At 33.0% G+C, this 17915-nt stretch overlaps 2 protein-coding genes and 1 long non-coding RNA gene across 3 annotated transcripts; 2 read left to right on the forward strand and 1 right to left on the reverse strand.

The window, feature by feature from the left end:
• The first annotated feature begins 6687 nt into the window (after positions 1 to 6687).
• Positions 6688 to 8704, forward strand: LOC118040081 (probable ribosome biogenesis protein RLP24). Its single transcript, XM_035046943.2, has 5 exons — positions 6688 to 6845; positions 7026 to 7138; positions 7798 to 7911; positions 8037 to 8173; positions 8259 to 8704. The coding sequence occupies exons 2-5, from the start codon at positions 7058 to 7060 to the stop codon at positions 8431 to 8433; spliced, it is 507 nt and encodes a 168-aa protein (XP_034902834.1). The 5' UTR covers positions 6688 to 6845; positions 7026 to 7057; the 3' UTR covers positions 8434 to 8704.
• Positions 8705 to 9152: 448 nt separating this feature from the next.
• On the forward strand, positions 9153 to 12876 carry LOC118040080 (probable 2-carboxy-D-arabinitol-1-phosphatase). Its single transcript, XM_035046942.2, has 9 exons — positions 9153 to 9675; positions 9785 to 9890; positions 9990 to 10206; positions 10302 to 10426; positions 10843 to 10941; positions 11589 to 11642; positions 11719 to 11817; positions 11964 to 12071; positions 12293 to 12876. The coding sequence occupies exons 1-9, from the start codon at positions 9302 to 9304 to the stop codon at positions 12665 to 12667; spliced, it is 1557 nt and encodes a 518-aa protein (XP_034902833.1). The 5' UTR covers positions 9153 to 9301; the 3' UTR covers positions 12668 to 12876.
• Positions 12877 to 15362: 2486 nt separating this feature from the next.
• LOC140955525 (uncharacterized) lies at positions 15363 to 17646 on the reverse strand. Its single transcript, XR_012169760.1, has 3 exons — positions 17121 to 17646; positions 16120 to 16201; positions 15363 to 15528 (listed from the first exon to the last, which is right to left on the reverse strand). It is a non-coding gene; the product is annotated as an uncharacterized lncRNA (long non-coding RNA).
• Positions 17647 to 17915: the final 269 nt, after the last annotated feature.

Here is a 17915-nt window from a genome sequence, read left to right on the forward strand (position 1 = left end):
ATTGCGAGTGATTCCGGCTAAGGACGCAATTCCAAGTCAATTTGCAACAACTTTGTTTATTTGTTGATTAATTAGTGAGTAGTAATGCAGTCAAGCATAACATTGACTCTGGCAAGAAGGATTTTTTAATTGAGATAGAATTTTTATTTTAAAATCTTTATTTAATTAGTTAATTGGAAATCTTATTACATTATGATAATTACAATTTTTAGAATCTCCATGAATATAAAGATAAATATGTTCAAGATTTAAAAAAAATTGTATGTTTGGAGTTTTCAGTAAATAAAAAATTTAAAAAAATTTGTATGGGTGGTGTTTTCAACAATAGATAATATTAGAGTTTTTTCAATGATAGAAAGTATGATCATGTTTTAAAGAGTCTAGAACATCAAATTTATCATTTTTTTTGAACTTACGGTTCATAATGCAGAGTTTTATTAGTCAAGTTTATAAATCTTTATTTAACTAATTAATTAGAATGTTTATTGAATTATGTTAATTAGAAGTTGTAATCTCTATATATGAATATAAGGTCAATGTATTTATTATGTAAGACTCGGTTAAAACTTTTCTCTGATAAAATAAAATTTATTGATTAATTAAACTAACTAATCCATAAATAAAAATAGATTAAAATAAAAAGAAAAGAAATTTAATTAATATGACAGTGGTGAAATAACATGGTACAAATTAATTAAGAAAGAAAAGTTGTGGAGATAAAATGAGACAAATGAGACAAATGAGATCAATGTGCAAATAATAGAAAATTTAGATTATAAATACCTGTTTATTTCTTTTGATGGCTAGTGGCTTTGCTTAGAGGAGAGGGTGAGAATTGTTTGATTATTTCTTCTTCTAGTTTCTTCATAAATCCATCAAATAAAGGCTAAACTAGAGTGAGTAAGGGATAAACAAGTGATCAAGAGAGATGATTGGGTGGTTTGGTGGGTTCTTTTTTAAGAAAAAAAAAAAATGAGAGTTAGGGTTTTGCGGGGTTGAAAAATAAGAAAGGAAACCTTAATTTTCTTGCATTCATCACTTGATTCATCATCCAATTAAGAATAATAATAAAAAAAACTCACCAAAAAGACTAATTTGAATGATTTTGTGATGTGTTGAAGAATTTGGAGTGCTAGTTTTATATGAGAATTGAATTGTGGAGCTTGGTTGTTAAAATGTTGCTATTATGATTGGATATTGCTTGTTTTCATGAAATAAAATTGGATAATTATTTAATTTAAAGTGTGGAAGAAAAGAAATTCCTCCCTCGCTAATTGTTGGTTTCATTCAAGGAAGAAAATTAGGAGATTGGAATTTTTTTGGTATAATCAATAGGAGTTGTGTAAAATTAAATTAGTACAGATATTAATAGGTAGATAAGATATGAACCTCACAAAATAAAATAGAAAATCTTCATATTTTGTCTTACCATAGAGTTTCGGCCGATGCTTGTTCAAAATGGAAGAATTTTATTTTGACCTCATTGATAGGGAATTTATGTTTAAACGTATTCAATTGAATATCCAAAAGCTTAATAATATAATAACTGTGAAGAATAGAAAATATGAACGAGAAATTTGGCCAACCTCGTGTAAAGGGATTGGATTTGGTTAATTTATGTGGTATGTAAAATTGTGTGGAGTTGTGTTGATTTGAGGTATTTATGAATATATATATATATATATATATATATATATATATAAAAGTTATTTAAGGATATTTTATATATGGCAAGAATTTGGAATTTTTGATGTGATTGAATTGAGACTTTAAAATCTATATAGAAAATGAAAATTGATATTTTATAATGGATGAATAGCAAATGATATACTAATTTTACTGGTAAGACCTACTCAATAGCAAAGGGTTTTTTCACATGCTTAGACATAAGTGTTTGGCACCTTAGAAACTAAAATATACTATTAAAATCATAATCACAGATTTCTTTTATTGTATCTTGATTTTTTTGAAGAGTGTTAAAATGAAAAAATCTAATTTTTTGGTTAATAGGAGTAGTGTCCTAGTTAATAGACAATTATAAAAATTAATTTTCTAGTTAAGAGAATTAGTGTCCTGACAAATGAATAATTGGAGAGACTAATTTTGTAGTTAATGAAATTAATGTCTTGGTTAATAAGCAATTAGAGAGATTGGTTAATTTGGCAATGAAACATATGCATGGATTAGACTAGAAAGGATACCGATATATCGTTAAATTATGTTAATGGTATTGATTGGTAATGTCAAAGGTAAAATAAAATTAATTGTTTAGTAAATAATGTTATAAATATATAGGAGAAATAATAGTAAATTATCATTGTGTATAAAATTGATTGTATTTGATATCAAGTAAATTTTTAGATACCTCTCGTCATAGTAAATCATGTATTTATTACTTTTTGTTTAGTCAAATGATGTAAATGGAAGAAATGAATACTTTGCTTGTAATGCAATTTTGAAACGAGAAATGTGTATGCATATCTAAATTAATTATGAATGATGTATGTAGAGTAGTTGTTTTTAAATTATATTGTACTATTATTTTTAATTTACTTTTACTTTAAATGCATGTGTTATGTTGTAAGTAATTTAATTGTCTAACTATTTGTAATATTAATGGAATAATATAATACTTGATTTATTTAAGAGAGTATTGAAGAAAATGAGAAAGCTATTTAAATAATAGTCAAAACAAGACCTAAAAATCACGACTAAAATATAGAAAAATCAGGAATAAAACTTAAATTAAATAAAATTCCAAAACGCAACTAAAAAAAATGAAAATAACTAGAAAAACATAAAATAACATAAAAACGACATTGACTAATTATAGCAAACTGATATATCATAGAACACTATTTATAAAACATGCCTATCAAATTCTACCTTAATCTAATAATCAAACTAAAAATTATGTTATTGTTTAATCACTTATATATTTTTTTAGGCTTAGAACTTTCTCATACACATCCCACGTAATTTTTTCACTCCACTGCCAAGGGAAAGGGGGCAGGAAGACAAGAAAAGAATCCCTATAACGAAGGATGCGCCGTATGTCACGGGGTCGTGTAGGCGGTGAAGTCCAGCATGGTTTTCCGGTGACAAAAGTAAAAGCGTGTCGCAGGAATTGGAGTGGATTGAGACCTCATAGCCAGCAAGCAGCCTAATGGATTTGAAAAATGTTCAATAAAGGCTCTGATTTTGGTATTAAATATTAATCATGAGAGTGACATTGAATGTTCTTTGAAAAGGACAATTATACATGAAACGCAAAAATTCTTCTCTTTGATCTGCTGCCTCCACGAGAAAAAAAAGTTATTTTACCCGAGGGAGGTGTGGCCTTGTGTTTGTGTATGAAAGTAAAGTAAGAAAAATATTTATTTCGGATTAAATTATCCTGGATGACCCTAAAACAGGTCTTGATTTCGTGTTTACGAAACCAGAAGAAGGGCAAGGGCAACCTTGTTTGCTTTGTGTTTTTTTGTGGTTAGGGTTTAGTCGGGGGCTAAACTATCACTTTTCAAGTAGAACGTTTGAGTTTCGAAATAATATATAATTAGGTAAATAGAAGGTTTTAATTTAATTAGTTTATTTGTATCTTCAATCAAAATCAAATAGTCTTATTTTTTTTTCATCGAGCGGGATTTTTCTTATTGTTATTATTGGTAATAACTTATGTATTCATATCACAACATAATTAGGATATTAGTCGTTCTAGAAGCGAATTCATTAATTATAGAAGCAAAACAATCAAGTTACCATGTAGAGTCTCGAGAAGTTGGGTCTTAAAAGCTTACATTGTGAGATTTATAAAAGTGTATGGAAATAGTGTTGGGTTTCTGAGATATCTACACGGAGGTTAAAATGATAAATTTAAATATTTTTTTAGAAATTTCAAGAATTATTTTATATAGATTTAAAGTTGTTTATGGTTTTTAAAAAAAATTATCTGAAAATTAAATATTCTTTTTTATTTTGAATAATTACTTCAATGTTGGATCGTCATAAAACCCAAGCCATTCAAGTATCCAACATCTAACAGTAATCCACATGAACTACTAATGAGAAATCTTTTAAATCTTTTTAGAAAAGAAGAGTTGTTATGTCCCTGAGTACTAGCCCTTTTCTTTTGTGTTTTTTCAAGTGTTATGTAATGTATAATTTTCTACAAAAAAATGAATAAAAAGCATGGCATTTTATTTATACAACAACATTGAAAACTTATAAATAGTAAAATATCAATTTGCTACTGGAATAAAAGCATACATATTGTTTCAGGACACTTTTAGAAAAAAAATTTAATCAACTCTCTATTTGATTTTTCTAAGTCTAGTATTGTAATTCATTATATAAATTAAATTATCACTATCAATTGCTAAAACTTATTTTCAATTAAATCATACTTGGTTAATCATTCTATTCTAATTTATAGCAGATGGTTCTTAAGTTTGTGACACATTAGATTTTATAATAAATTGGATCAAATATAAATCACAATCATAAATAAAATATGATTAAATAAATTAATTTATTATCAATTCAATAATTAATTGATTTATATTTGATAATCAAATATAATATCTAGCAACTTGTCATTATTATATTAATCAATAATGTTTTAATTTAGATATTATAGTATGAAGTGTATCTATTATGTCAAATTATATTTATCTTAAAATACTATAATTATTAATTATTTGATAAAAATTTAAAATTCTTTTCAAATCTTATTTTACCTCATATAAGGATTTATAATGATAAATTATAAATTATATTTATCCTCAATACTATAATCATTAATTATTTAAATAAAAAATTGAAAATCCAATGCGCAATTTACATGCTATACACGGAGAAAACCTCACACCGATTTTTTCCCCACAAATAACTGGTCAAACGTCCACACACATGTTTCGTACTTATGACTTTTCCAGACAGCATGTCACTTGATTTTTCCTCCAGTCCTGAGATTCTATTTCTAACTGTGAAATGAAAAACAAATCTAGAGATTTTGCAGTATAAAATATCCTGGGAAAAAAAAAACCCAATAACGAGGTTATAAATTTAAATGAGGATGTTTTTTTGTTTTTTTTATCTGTCCTCTTCTCAGATGCTTGATTTATCAGGAAACAGAGAGAGGAGCATAAATGTAGAGTCAGACCCCCAGGAGGTGAGAAAGCAACGGCTCTTTTGTCATCAGCTCGGAGCTGTGGCCATAGCCAGAGTCAGACCCAGACCGCCAGACGTTACCAAAGTACCAACTAGCCGTTCGAGCTTGGCAGTTGGCATTACGGTCAAACCTCTTTTTTGAAAAATTTTAATGTTTTTTTTATTAAAATTGGGTGTGATTTGTACTTTTTAAATTGCTTTAATGTACTAATATCAAAAATAATTTTTAAAAAATAAAAAAATATTATTGGTATACTTTTCAACACGAAAAGCTATTTGAAAAACAACCGCTACCACACTTTCAAATACAAGGCTGTTAAAATCTCTTATGGTCTTCTCAATGGGCAGCCTGACATATTTAAAACACTTTTTTTTTTTTTGGGTTTAGAATAGCTTCCAGTATTTGAATTAGCACTAATAGTAAAGGAAAAAAAAAAAAAACTTTAAAGGATCGTGTGGTGCGTGTTAACTGGGCAAAACCAAACAAAGAAGTTGTTTTGTTACGAAAGAAAAGATCCTTAAAGGACTGGAATCGAAGATTGTTTATGTAATATTAAACTCATGTAATTGTATTTATACAGATTTTTCTAGTGAATATACGTTTTGTTCCTATTATTTGTTGTGGGTAGACTAGGTCTGATCAAAGGACAGGGCATCCGAGTGTAATAATTGATTTTGGGTGTTCCGAGGACTTCATTTAGGGTTTGGTCTTCGTGTAATGTTATTCAGCCCTGTGGGTTTTCTCTTATTGGATCTTGGAGACATCCTAGGCCCAGGCTCATTTTAGTGGTGAGTGCATTGGATTTTTTTCATCTTTATAGATTTAATAATTCTTGAATGTTTATAAGTGTGGTATTTATTATTTTTTTAAAGTATTTGTTATTTAAAAATATATATATATATATATATATATATTATTTTTTAATGATATTAATACATTAAAATGATATGAAAATATAAAAAATTAATTTGAATTAAAAAAATATTTTTTTAAAATACTTTTAAAATTAAAAAATAAAAAAAACTTATGTGAAAGTAATGATTACAGTTATGATTTTTGGGATCATGTTTTTTGCTAATTTTATTTCAAATACAAGGATACATTTCATGTAGTTAAAGCTGAGAGGGAGACCCAAATCTATAGAAAAATAATAGAAAGTAAAATAAAATAATCTAAAATAAAATTGATGAGCTCTTTCAAATAAATGAAAAAAAAAACTAAGGAATAAATAAAATTTCAAATAATTAATACATCTGAAAAAAAATGTGTAATTAATCTGGTAAAAGATATAAAATTGAGAAATAAAAAAAAAAATTGAATACCTAATTCCAATTCATCAATAGAAACGAAAATGTCCAATTGAAAAAATAAGAATCCGAGGCCATTTCAATACGTATAAAAACTCAAGGGCCAAAATACTAGGAATTGCTGAATCGGGGGTTAATTACTCTTGACAAAGCATAGACATCCTCATAAATAAAAATCCCAGGAGGGGCCAATTCGTAAACTTATAAACTAATCGGGACCATCATAGATAGAGAAATAACGGCGGTTACCTAAAACCTTATTAGTAGGGTTTTCCTGCCCTCTTCTCTTCCAGAACACCGAATCAAGGTATCTGACTAGCTATCCCGGCAGCCGCCGCCGACAACAACGAAGCGAAGTCTTCTAATCGGTAAGTCACTAATCTCTACTCGAATACCTTAATCTTTGTCGATACCGATTTTGAATGTTTTTAACTAATTTTCTTGCTGTAATAAATTGCAAAGAATTTTTAGGTTATGTGACAATTTCTTGTGGCTAGCGGATTATTTAGAAATAATTTATTTCTTATATGGTTTATTTATTGCTTCAGAAATTGGGGATATTTTTTAAAGAAGAGACACAATGAGGTTGGAGAAGTGTTGGTTCTGCTCCTCGACTGTATACCCGGGGCACGGTATCCAGTTTGTCCGCAATGATGCTAAGGTAAAATACTGGTTTACGAGGATTTTAATAACCTAGTATGCCAATGATTTTTGTTGGATCAATTTGAGGGTGGACTGAAACTAATCAATTTGAGGTTTATAGTTGTGAATAGTTGTTGGGCTGTGTAGGGGAATGAAATTTTAGTTCTAAGTCGTGAAATACGGTGCGCTTTGCTTGTAGGTCGGGTGGTTGAACTCATTGTAGTATAAGTGAGTTTACTTTTAGTGGTTGAATTGGTGTTTTGGAAGAGTTAGCACTGCCGTATCTGTTGTTGTTCATGCGCCAAATTGGCATGTAGTTTGGGTAGATTTTGTTGACCCTTTAGTCACTGGTAATCCCAGGTGAGTGTTTTTGTATCAAATTAGGGCTTAGTTCAGGGATTGAAAATCAGATTTGTGGTTTGAGGATCAATAATTGATTGAAGCTTGCAGCATTGGTGTTAGATTTTTGAAATCTAGTGGTAATGTTTAGCTATTACTTTGGAGAATGTTTTTTTGTTTTGTTATTAAGGATATTATTAGTTTGTAATCCGTTGGATTGTTTGTCGTGTGAAATTTTGCTTGACAGCTCATCCACATAGTTTCTGATTTATATTACTGATCTGACCTATAATGTTGTTGGCCAAAGAAGTTGTGCATCAAGTTGAACCTTTTTTGCAGATTTTTCGATTTTGTAGATCCAAGTGCCACAAGAACTTCAAAATGAAGAGGAACCCTCGCAAAGTAAAATGGACCAAGGCCTATAGAAGGCTGCACGGGAAGGACATGACACAGGTTAGGAGACACCTCTCACTTTTGTTTATGACTTTAGTTGCTTTTGTCTTTGGATTGAAAAATCAAACCCATCAGATTTGTTACTGTGCTTGTCCTGGTGCTCATTCCCTTCTTGTTTGGAAAAGGATACAACCTTCGAGTTTGAGAGGAAGCGAAATAGGCCTGAGAGATATGATAGGAATCTTGCTGAGAATACTTTGAAGGCTATTAAGAAGATTGATAAGGTCAGATCCGACCGGGCAGCAAGCCACATAGAGAAGAGGTTCTACATCCACCTTATTATCTCCTTTATGAGAAGTCACAGTTATTTACTGGAATCTATCAATGTTAACTGAAAATCTTGGCAGGTTGAAGGTCAGGAAAGGCAAGGAGCGGAGAGAGGCACAAAAGGAATTGGAGCAGTCGATTCACTTGGTCAAGGCTCCTCAAGTGCTTCGACAAGACCAATCTCTCACGTTACCCAAGATCAAAGTCGAGGTTTCTCAACCAAAAAGCGAGAAAAATCAGGCAATGGAAGAGTGATTTTGTTAGCCAGTTCTTTAGTTTGTATTTTTGCTTTGTTCTCTCTGTTTTTCTGTTCTTCTTTTTTGCCTCGTATCCCGTGAGAAGGATAGCGGTGGTGGTGCTTCAGCATTTCTGCCGATGCGCTCGTTTGCTGTCAAGGTCATTCATGGAGGGATAAGATTGTGCCCTGTTTTCATTTCTTTGCTGTGATAGGCAGGTATTTATGAAAATTGTACTCAAAGTATATTCCTTGCATATGTAGCTATCTTTTCACCGTGCGTTTCTGCAACTTTTTCTTTGTTGCCTGGCAAATGCAATACCTCCATAGAGTGAGCTGGTGTTTATTTCAGAGGCAAAATTTCAACTTGGGTTCTGTTTGGCAACCTCGTAACACTTTTCCGCTATTTTTCCTTGAAAGAACCTCGTAGCCATTTGCTTGGACAGTGAAGTGGAATCATTTTAATTTGATATCCATAAATTCATTTAAAAAAAATAAAAAAAGCAAACAATTTATTATTATTTATTTGTACAAAAACATATTAAAAAGAATCCAATTTAAATGAATATTATCCCGGTCTTTCAAAGGGTTTTGTTGAAATAGTGAATTTTTAGTTATAAATCAAGCTTGGATTGTCATCCAGATTAATAACAAATACAAAATTAATCAGGCACCATGATAATAATTAATCACAGTTTAAAGTTTTTTTTTTTTTTCAAAATAAAATACATTCGAACTGAAAAGGAAAAATCTTCCTTTTTGGGACACGCGTCATTCGTTCAGTTTGGATACAGTAGCAACGGTAATCACTGACCACTCAACCAACAAAACGAACACAAATAAGCGCCAAGACTAATCACAACGAAACCACACAAGAAAATCTTGCAAATGCTTTCAGTTTCACCTCCTCCGTCTCTTCCCCTCCGCCACCACCACAACCGCAGCCTCATCCACCACAGAAACCACCGTCTTCTTTTCACAATCCGTTCATCTTCATCCTCAAGCATCCAAGAAGCTGTAGAGGAAAAAACATCAAATGAAAAGAACTTACTGAGCTCCGAGCTCTACTCCACGACACCGTTTCCTTCAATCAAAGCAGCAAAGAGAGTAGTTCTTGTGCGTCATGGGCAAAGCACGTGGAATGAAGAAGGACGGATCCAAGGCAGCTCTGATTTCTCCGTTTTGACTAAGAAAGGCGAGGCTCAAGCCGAGACCTCTCGTCAAATGCTCATCGATGATTCCTTCGATGTTTGCTTCTCCAGGTCTCTCCCCTCTGCGATGCCGTTTTATAGAGCTTTAGTTGTCGTTTTGTTTCTATTTTTTCGTTAATTTTTGTAATGAGTTCTGTGGTTAATTGTGGTTCATTTTCAGCCCTTTGATTCGGTCGAAAAGAACGGCGGAGATCATATGGGGATCGCGAAAGGTGAACATGATTACGGATTCTGATTTGAGAGAAATTGATCTTTATTCATTTCAAGTGAGTTTTATTTCCGTTTTTGAAATTTTGTTTTATTTATTAAAAAATAATGCTTAGAATATTATAGTAATTGATTTTTTCTTTTTTAAAATTTAAAAGGGGTTATTGAAGCATGAGGGGAAGGCGAAGTTCGGAGCAGCGTTTAGGCAATGGCAAGTTGATGCGGCGAATTTTAATATTGATGGCCATTTTCCTGTGAGGGAGTTGTGGGGGCGGGCGAGGAATTGCTGGAATAAAATTCTTGCACATGAAAGTAGGTCTGTTCTTGTGGTTGCTCATAACGCTGTTAATCAGGCTCTTGTTGCTACAGCTATTGGTTAGTACTTCTATATTGTTTGTGTTTTGTGATTTGTAATACTGAAGAAAAAGAGGATTTAGATTTTGCGTTTATGTTTTTTATTGTGCAATCAGGATTAGGGACGGAGTATTTTAGGATTTTGCTTCAGAGTAATTGTGGTGTGAGTGTGCTGGATTTCGCCCCACGAGTTGATGGTGGAGATGGATCTCCTTATATTTGTCTTAATCGTTTAAATCAGGTTCGCTGCAAGTTTAATGATAAAGACTTGTATAATGTTGCACATGTCACTGTAACTAATCTCCAGGGAAAATAAATAGGCATGTTTCGAACTTCAATGTGTATGGTATTCTACAACCAATTGTGACATTGGACAACGACTCTAGGAAGGCAATCCTTTGATAACTACTCTTTATGGGATCTTGAAATGATTGATAAGGATTCTGTAAAATGCATTTTTTGACGAATGATTCAGCAAAACGCTCACTAGTAATGCTGTATTGATTGCAGGTTAAACAATTCCTAGTTCTTATGTGAGATTATAGTGATATCTTGCACACAATTTATTTTTGTAGTTTAACAAGAAGTCTAGCTATACTACATGGTTTCTGTAACATGTTGCTTTATCTGTTAAGTTCTATTGCAATATTGATGCAGACACCCAATTCACCTGTTGCTGCTGGAAGTTCTGCAGGCAGAAAAACCAGTAAGCGGATCATACTCGTTTCTCATGGAACCATGCAGGGTGGTACAGAGGTTTGTAGCGATCATAGACAATGTTTTTGCTAATGTTGCCTCCATCTTCTTTCTTGATCAGTTGTCTAAGTAGATATGCTCAATGCTTGCGGTAGGATAGTAAAGGAAACACAGTGAGTGCTCTTGTCTCCTCTTGGACTTGGTGTAGGTTAATATTTGTAGTCTTATCATAAGTGAGATATTGGATTCTGCAACATCGATAGTTAGGGTGGGAGATGCATTATATTTCTTGAGTTTATGACTGGGAAGAGTCAGGAGAAAATTTGAACACTTCTACACTTGAAATATTGTGTTGAAGGGAACAGTTAATGTAATATCAAAATAACTGCATGCTGTCGTGTGGAAATGAATATGTTTAGGTAAAAACAAAAAACACTAGTCTCGTGCACATAGCACTACAGCAAGCATGCAACATATCTAAACAAGCTAAGAGTAGCCAATGATGCTTGATGTAGGGAGTGAGTTGGTGCCTCGTGGAATCCGCTATTGAACTTTGAAGATGACATTTCATTCAATACAAGAAAACACTTGTTGCCTGCAAGTTAATGTGATCATTTGAGAGTTAATGTGAACTTTTCTGGTCTTACTTTGCAGCAATTTTGGTTTGTCTCTTTGACGGGATATTTGACCCCTTCAATGTTTTCCAGGCTACCTTTTCAAATTCTGGGAATCAGCCAATGAGCATGCTTGGAATTATACAGGTACCTCATCCATATAACAGTACATAATAGTTGTCACAAAGTCATGTCCTGAATTTCTTTTCACAACCCTTGACAGTCCCAGAAAACTGCAGAACTGCTTCTTGATCTGAATGTGAGCACCATAGTCAGCAGTCCTAAGAATGCTTGTGTTGAGATGGCAACGACTATCTCCAGAGTAAGCTCTTCCTCCGTACTCGAGTCAGTATGTTGAATATACATAGTGGGAAAATGAGTTGGTTCTGAGATTTGACTTGTCGAGGAGAATTTTTGCTTCACTGCCGAGGTTTTTTTTCCAGCCATGACCAGCTTACTCAATTGCAGGTGCAAGAAGCTGCAGATTGCTTGGGTGCTGACTGCGTGCCGCGGTGTGTAGAGATGAAACAGATCAAGGAACTTGATGTCAGAGACATCCTTCAACTATCAAACAAGGCAAGATATGAAGCAAATTTTTTGGCATATTATGACTATTCTGAGTAGAATTTTGTAAGAAACTAAACAAGCATGCCAAATAATTGGATGCTGAGTCTCAAAAGAATGCATGCATGATCTTGCCACTTTGCTATGTTTTAATCCAAAGCCATGCAAGTAACTAACTTCACTGTGTTAGTATGCGATAGTCCATGTAATTTTCTTCTTTATAATCTCCACAGGATGCAACTGAGGTTCCACCACTTCAGCCTGGATTCTTAAATAGATTTGAGGATGAGGCACTGTCAGCACTGTGGGAACAGTCTGGGAAAGCCTGGCAATCTCTGTTAAATGAATTGTCTGATGAATCCAAGCCCGAAAAGATTGTGGTTGCAGTTGGTGATCCTGCTATTCACATTGCATTAATGGGGCACTGCCTAAATCTGACCGCAGACTGGATGGGATCATTCCATCTTGACGCCGGGAGCATTAGTGTCCTGGACTTTCCCGATGGACCTACTGGTAGAGGGACTATCCGGTGTATAAATTACACGGCTCATCTGGGAAGATGGTCAATACCCATTACTAGGTCAACAATTGACGATGAAGAGTTTTAATTTTCAAAATGTATAGTTTTGGTATTAACTTGAAATGATAATTTCATCCCCCAAAAAATACCAATCCTAAAGCAGGGCATAGCAATGATGTATAGTAAAAATCGTTTGCTGTAATTTTGAAATTCCTAGTGGTTGATTCGATGGTCAAGGAGTTCTACTTCCCTCGGCTTTCTAAGTTCGATCCTTGAAGTTATAATAATTTATTTTTTTGAATGTATCAAACCGAAATGAGTTGTCTTGAACAAAAGATTGTTGCGTAAGTTAATCCAAAGATATACGCATTGAATTAAAAAAAAAAGAAGATCACACGTTAACAATATGAATTTCGGTTTCTCAATTTTCTTCAATTCGTCTTCCCAATTTGACCCTCCGTTGCCATTCCCGCATTTCAGAGCTCGCTTTTTCCTGTACACGGAGCCATTGCTTCTGCTTGCCTTGAATCCAAAACCCCAACCGAAGTCACCACGTCCTCTGAAGGTCACTCCTTTTCACCCCTCCTCTCTTTCTTTTATATTTATGAAATGGACTGCATAATTTAGTGAATATTGCTTGTCTTTTTTTTTTTTTTTTTTTACTGTTTGGTAGTAGAATGAACTTGGCAGTCCACCAGAACAAGAAAATCGGCTTTGAAGAGCAAGTTTGAGGTTCTTTCTTAGGGCACAAATGGTCAGAATTGGAGGACGTGTTTAACTTGAGCATGGTCTTTCGCCATTTTACATATAATTTGTAGAGGAAAGAGGCATAGGGCTTCTTTGCTTGTGAGGTTAGTTTGCACTTGCGTCCACTCCATCGTGGTAGAGCTGGAGAAATCCAAAAACAAGCTACAGGAGGATGCAAAAGCTAGGGGAAGGTGAACTTGTACGGGGGTATTTAGTAACCACTTGTACCCTTAGGGTTCATCTGAAGTGTTCTATGCTTGCATGGAGTGACAGCAACTATTGTGAAACGTGCAGTGTTCAAATTCTAAAACAGTTGGGCTTACCTGCTGACGTCGCAAAACTGATGACACTATTTATTGTAATGTTATAATTATGAAATTATCTTTGAATAGAAAAACTATTGAAATAGCCGCAGGGGAGGGGATAAGGATGCAATTATCGATGACATATTGTACAAGTTAAATTTGTCATTTTCTTTTGTTTTGGCACAGTGAAATTACTATTTTAATTTTAGAATAAAAAATATAATGCTTTTCATTTGGGGTTTTTTTTTTATCATTTCATTTTTTTTCTCAAAACAATATAATTATTTTGATGCTCTTAAAGACAAAATCAACATAACTATCTTACAAGGGCTTTTCCATAATTTTATATTGGTTTTAATGTAAATTTGAAGGTTGTTCAAGGGTATTATTGTAATTGACATTTATTAAATATTATTTAAAAAACCTTGCTAGTTTGTGCAACATGTTGCTGTGTGTGGATGACTCTTGCGTTATTCAGGCAGTGTGTGTGAGATCATCCAATCACCAAACACTTTTTTTCTAGGGTGGCATTTAGAAGATAATTTTAGACTATCGAGTAAGTTTAGACAACCTATTTTATTGATGATTATAAATGACTTGGTGTTAAAATAGTCGAACTCCGTTAATTGATAATGAAAATGAGATTATAGATAAGTGATATATGTGCTCTCTCTTATTTGCCACATGATCCCAACGAAAGACCCCACCACCTCCTTCTTTTTCATTGCGTCTATTCTAGATTAATTGTATTTGAATTTATAAATATTAAATTTATAATAAATATTTGATTTTGATTTTAATTATTTTCTATTTGTGTTTAATATATAGATTTTTTAAAATATCTTTAAATTAGTACTGATGGGATTAGTTTGTCAGTATATTCTAATCATTTTCACATGTGAGCCTATTAGGAAAATTCATACTTATGGATTGCAAGTATAAATATCATCATAATATTTCATTAGTAAATTTAAAAATTCTGATAGTGTATTATCCACAAAGAGAGCACATATCCAAGCAAGTTTTTCTAAGGTTCATCACATTTTACTTTTTTTTTTTAGATTAACATAGATATTTAGATTAGTTTGTGTGTATCTCGACTAATTTCATTGGCCATGAAGTTAACGATCATGCAAGCCCCTAATAACTCTGAGGTTTATAGAACTCAAATTAGTAATATCTAAGAAACAAATCCAAAACCTAACTAGTTAAACTCTAACCCTCAGTTTCTTCACGTTCACTTTACATGGAGAGCAGTTGGTGTCTTATTTTTCTTTCGTAACATGGTATTCTTCCCGGGCAAAATCCTTTTCTTTTTTCAAGGTTTATCAGTTCATGTGGCAATTATTGTCTTGTGTTCAAGGTCAATAATTTGAAGTCACCAACTTTCTGCGACTCGTTAAGTAAAAGCTAGATTGTGGTACTCTGGCAGATGTTGATGTACACTGTGGAGATGGCGAAAAAGAATGGAAAGCTAGTTCTTAAATTAGTCCACGAGGCACAATTTGATGAATTTGCGCTGAGAAGTATTCTCCATTAACGTGGCAGTAAGAAGTGTTCAAGGATCTGATACTCAGCTGAATCTTTTTTTTCTACATAAAATTTGTCACGACCCGAATCCCGGATCCATGACCGGCACATAGGCAAGGTTCCCCTCCAAGGTTCCAAACCTATGCGAACCCAAACTTACATACAATCTTTTGAACAACTCAATCAGAGTTTAGCACAGCATTAACAACAAATTAATTTCATAACATAATTCGATTGTCTTAATACAAGAGTTAATATAATTTCATAGTTTTGGAGCACTAACTTGACACAAAAGGAAGGTACAAATTACAACCAAAAGGCAGGTTCGGAAGGTTCAACAAAAGTAACCTGCTATCAAGCTATAAGCCTGAAAAGGATAAATAATGAGAGGGTGAGTTCAACAACTCAGTGAGTAGATAACGTTCAATATACACACACGAGGTAATATAGCAATGAGAAATATATACACAAGTATGGCTTTAGTTCTTATACGAAGGTTTATCAAATAGGCCATAACAAGAATATCATATGGTAGAACTCGTCAGAAAATCAAAATGCAATGAGCATGAGGCTCCGTACTGTGGGATGATCAGTCCACACAGGTTGGTGTCTCCCCCGACCAACTAGGGTTCAGATACGATGTGCACAAAGACTAACACTACCCTGTTAGCATGGGTATTCTGACTGACATACCATAGGTTCATAATCATAATCAAACAAACATATTCATATCTCAAAGCTCAACTCATGACATCACTCAAATGAGGAGCATCAATTCAGAATTCACTTCAAAATACATACTGGTTCATATCAAGAATTCAGATTCAATAATTGATCATGCTTTATCATAAACAAGGATAAATAATCAATATATATTATCAAGAAGCATGATCCAATTCATATTAACAAATCAAATATTTATAGTATTTCTCATGCATATGGAAAATTATCCACTCACCTGACTCAAAAGCAAACAACACACACAAGCTGAAACCGAAGGAAATTCTACTGACGTCCTGCCGGTAGAATATCATGATTATCTGAATACAAAGGAGACATATTCAAAAACGACTCGAAAGAACATTTAATCTATTTAATACACTTAACTAAGGGTGTATACCGTAACCCTATATGGTTTTGAACTAACTAGGTAATTTTCTCAAAAACCCAAAATCTAACGGTTTTCCCGAAATCTAATCCATAATAAAAACAACTAATAAAATTGGTAATAATTCACTAAATAACCCTTAATTATTCATTCAAACTAATCTGCAAAAGCTAATATTGCAGCTAGGGACTAATCTGTAATTTTTCCATATTTTTAGGGCCAAATTGTAACTTTTATCAAATGGAGGACCAAACTGAAATTTGTCATAAATCCATGAATATACTGAAATTCTGACCTTAATTAATCCTCAATTCTGTCCAGGATGTATCATTATGCTTCAGGGATCATTCTGGAATTTTACCAAAATTTTAGGGTCAAATCGTACTTTTTTGTCAAATTGGAGGACTAAATTGAAAGTGTTAAATTCTCTTATCTATACAGTAATTATGTCCATAATTCATATGTTATTCTGTTCAGAATCTCGGAATATGCTCCAGGGACCAATTTGTAATTTTCCAAAGTTCGGGGACTAAACTGTAATTTTCGGAAATTGAGGGACCAAATTGAATTTTCGTCATCTTCAACCTCAAACCCAGAATTTCAACAGATCACCTACTGTTATCCCCTGATTTCTAACACAAATTCACCATTCAAACAAAACTATAACTCAAAATCATCACAATCTTCCATAATCAACTTAATAATCAATTACCCACAACAATCAACCCCTAACCTTCAATTTAATTCATCAATTTAAACCAAAACACAAATTCTCAAAACCCTAACATTCATCAAAACTTAAATTAAAGCTTAATGAACATATTATACATATTAAACAACCTAAATCTTACATTTTCCACTTATTTCCTCCAAATCCCTTCCTTGTTCCCTTATTTTCCCTTCTATTCTCTTCTTCTTCTTTCTCTCTTCTCTCTCACGGTTCTGCTCTCTAATTTCAGATCACTCTTTCCTCTTTTTTTTTTTTTTTACTTCCTATTTATATATATCAACTATTTGTCCAATTACAACTATACCCCTCATTCATTTATTCCAACTTTTAAGCCTTCAAGGGCTTTATTGTATTTTCCAACTCATTTATTTCAAAACATTACAATCTCCCCACCTTATAAAAGTTTCGTCCTCGAAACTTAATAGAAAAGATTGAATACTTACCAAGATTATCGAAAAGATGAGGATACTCCTCACGCATCTTGTCCTCGAGCTCCCATGTCGCTTCCTCACGTGAATGGCCTTTCCATTTCACTTTCACTGAAGCTATGTCCTTTGACCTAAGCTTCCTCACTTGTCGGTCGACTATAGCTTCCGGTTGCACCTCATAAAACCATATCATCCCTCAAGTCAATGGGATGAACCTCTAATACATGTGATGGATCTGACATATATTTTTCTTAACATGGAAACATAAAAATACCGGATGAATAGCAGACAAGTTTTGGTGGTAATGCTAACCTATAAGCAACTACCCCAACTCTCTCCAGAATCTCATACGGTCCAATGAATCGAGGACTCAACTTGTCTTTCTTCCCAAACCTGAATACTCCTTTTGTAGGTGATACTTTTAAGAACACACAATCACCCACTGAAAACTCTAAGTCACGCCTTCTTTTATCCGCGTAACTTTTCTG

The sequence above is a fragment of the Populus alba genome, chromosome 4 (genome assembly GCF_005239225.2).
Source record: "Populus alba chromosome 4, ASM523922v2, whole genome shotgun sequence".
NCBI lineage: Eukaryota > Viridiplantae > Streptophyta > Magnoliopsida > Malpighiales > Salicaceae > Populus > Populus alba.

Excerpts from the sequence above, each read along its gene's own strand:
- LOC118040081 (XM_035046943.2), top strand. The coding sequence starts at position 7,058 with ATGAGGTTGGAGAAGTGTTGGTTCTGCTCCTCGACTGTATACCCGGGG. Across the intron at positions 7,139-7,797 it reads TTGTCCGCAATGATGCTAAG|ATTTTTCGATTTTGTAGATC; the intron begins GTAAAATACTGG and ends CCTTTTTTGCAG. Across the intron at positions 8,174-8,258 it reads GCAAGCCACATAGAGAAGAG|GTTGAAGGTCAGGAAAGGCA; the intron begins GTTCTACATCCA and ends AAATCTTGGCAG.
- LOC118040080 (XM_035046942.2), top strand. The coding sequence starts at position 9,302 with ATGCTTTCAGTTTCACCTCCTCCGTCTCTTCCCCTCCGCCACCACCAC. Across the intron at positions 9,891-9,989 it reads TTGATCTTTATTCATTTCAA|GGGTTATTGAAGCATGAGGG; the intron begins GTGAGTTTTATT and ends AAAATTTAAAAG. Across the intron at positions 12,072-12,292 it reads TCCTTCAACTATCAAACAAG|GATGCAACTGAGGTTCCACC; the intron begins GCAAGATATGAA and ends TAATCTCCACAG.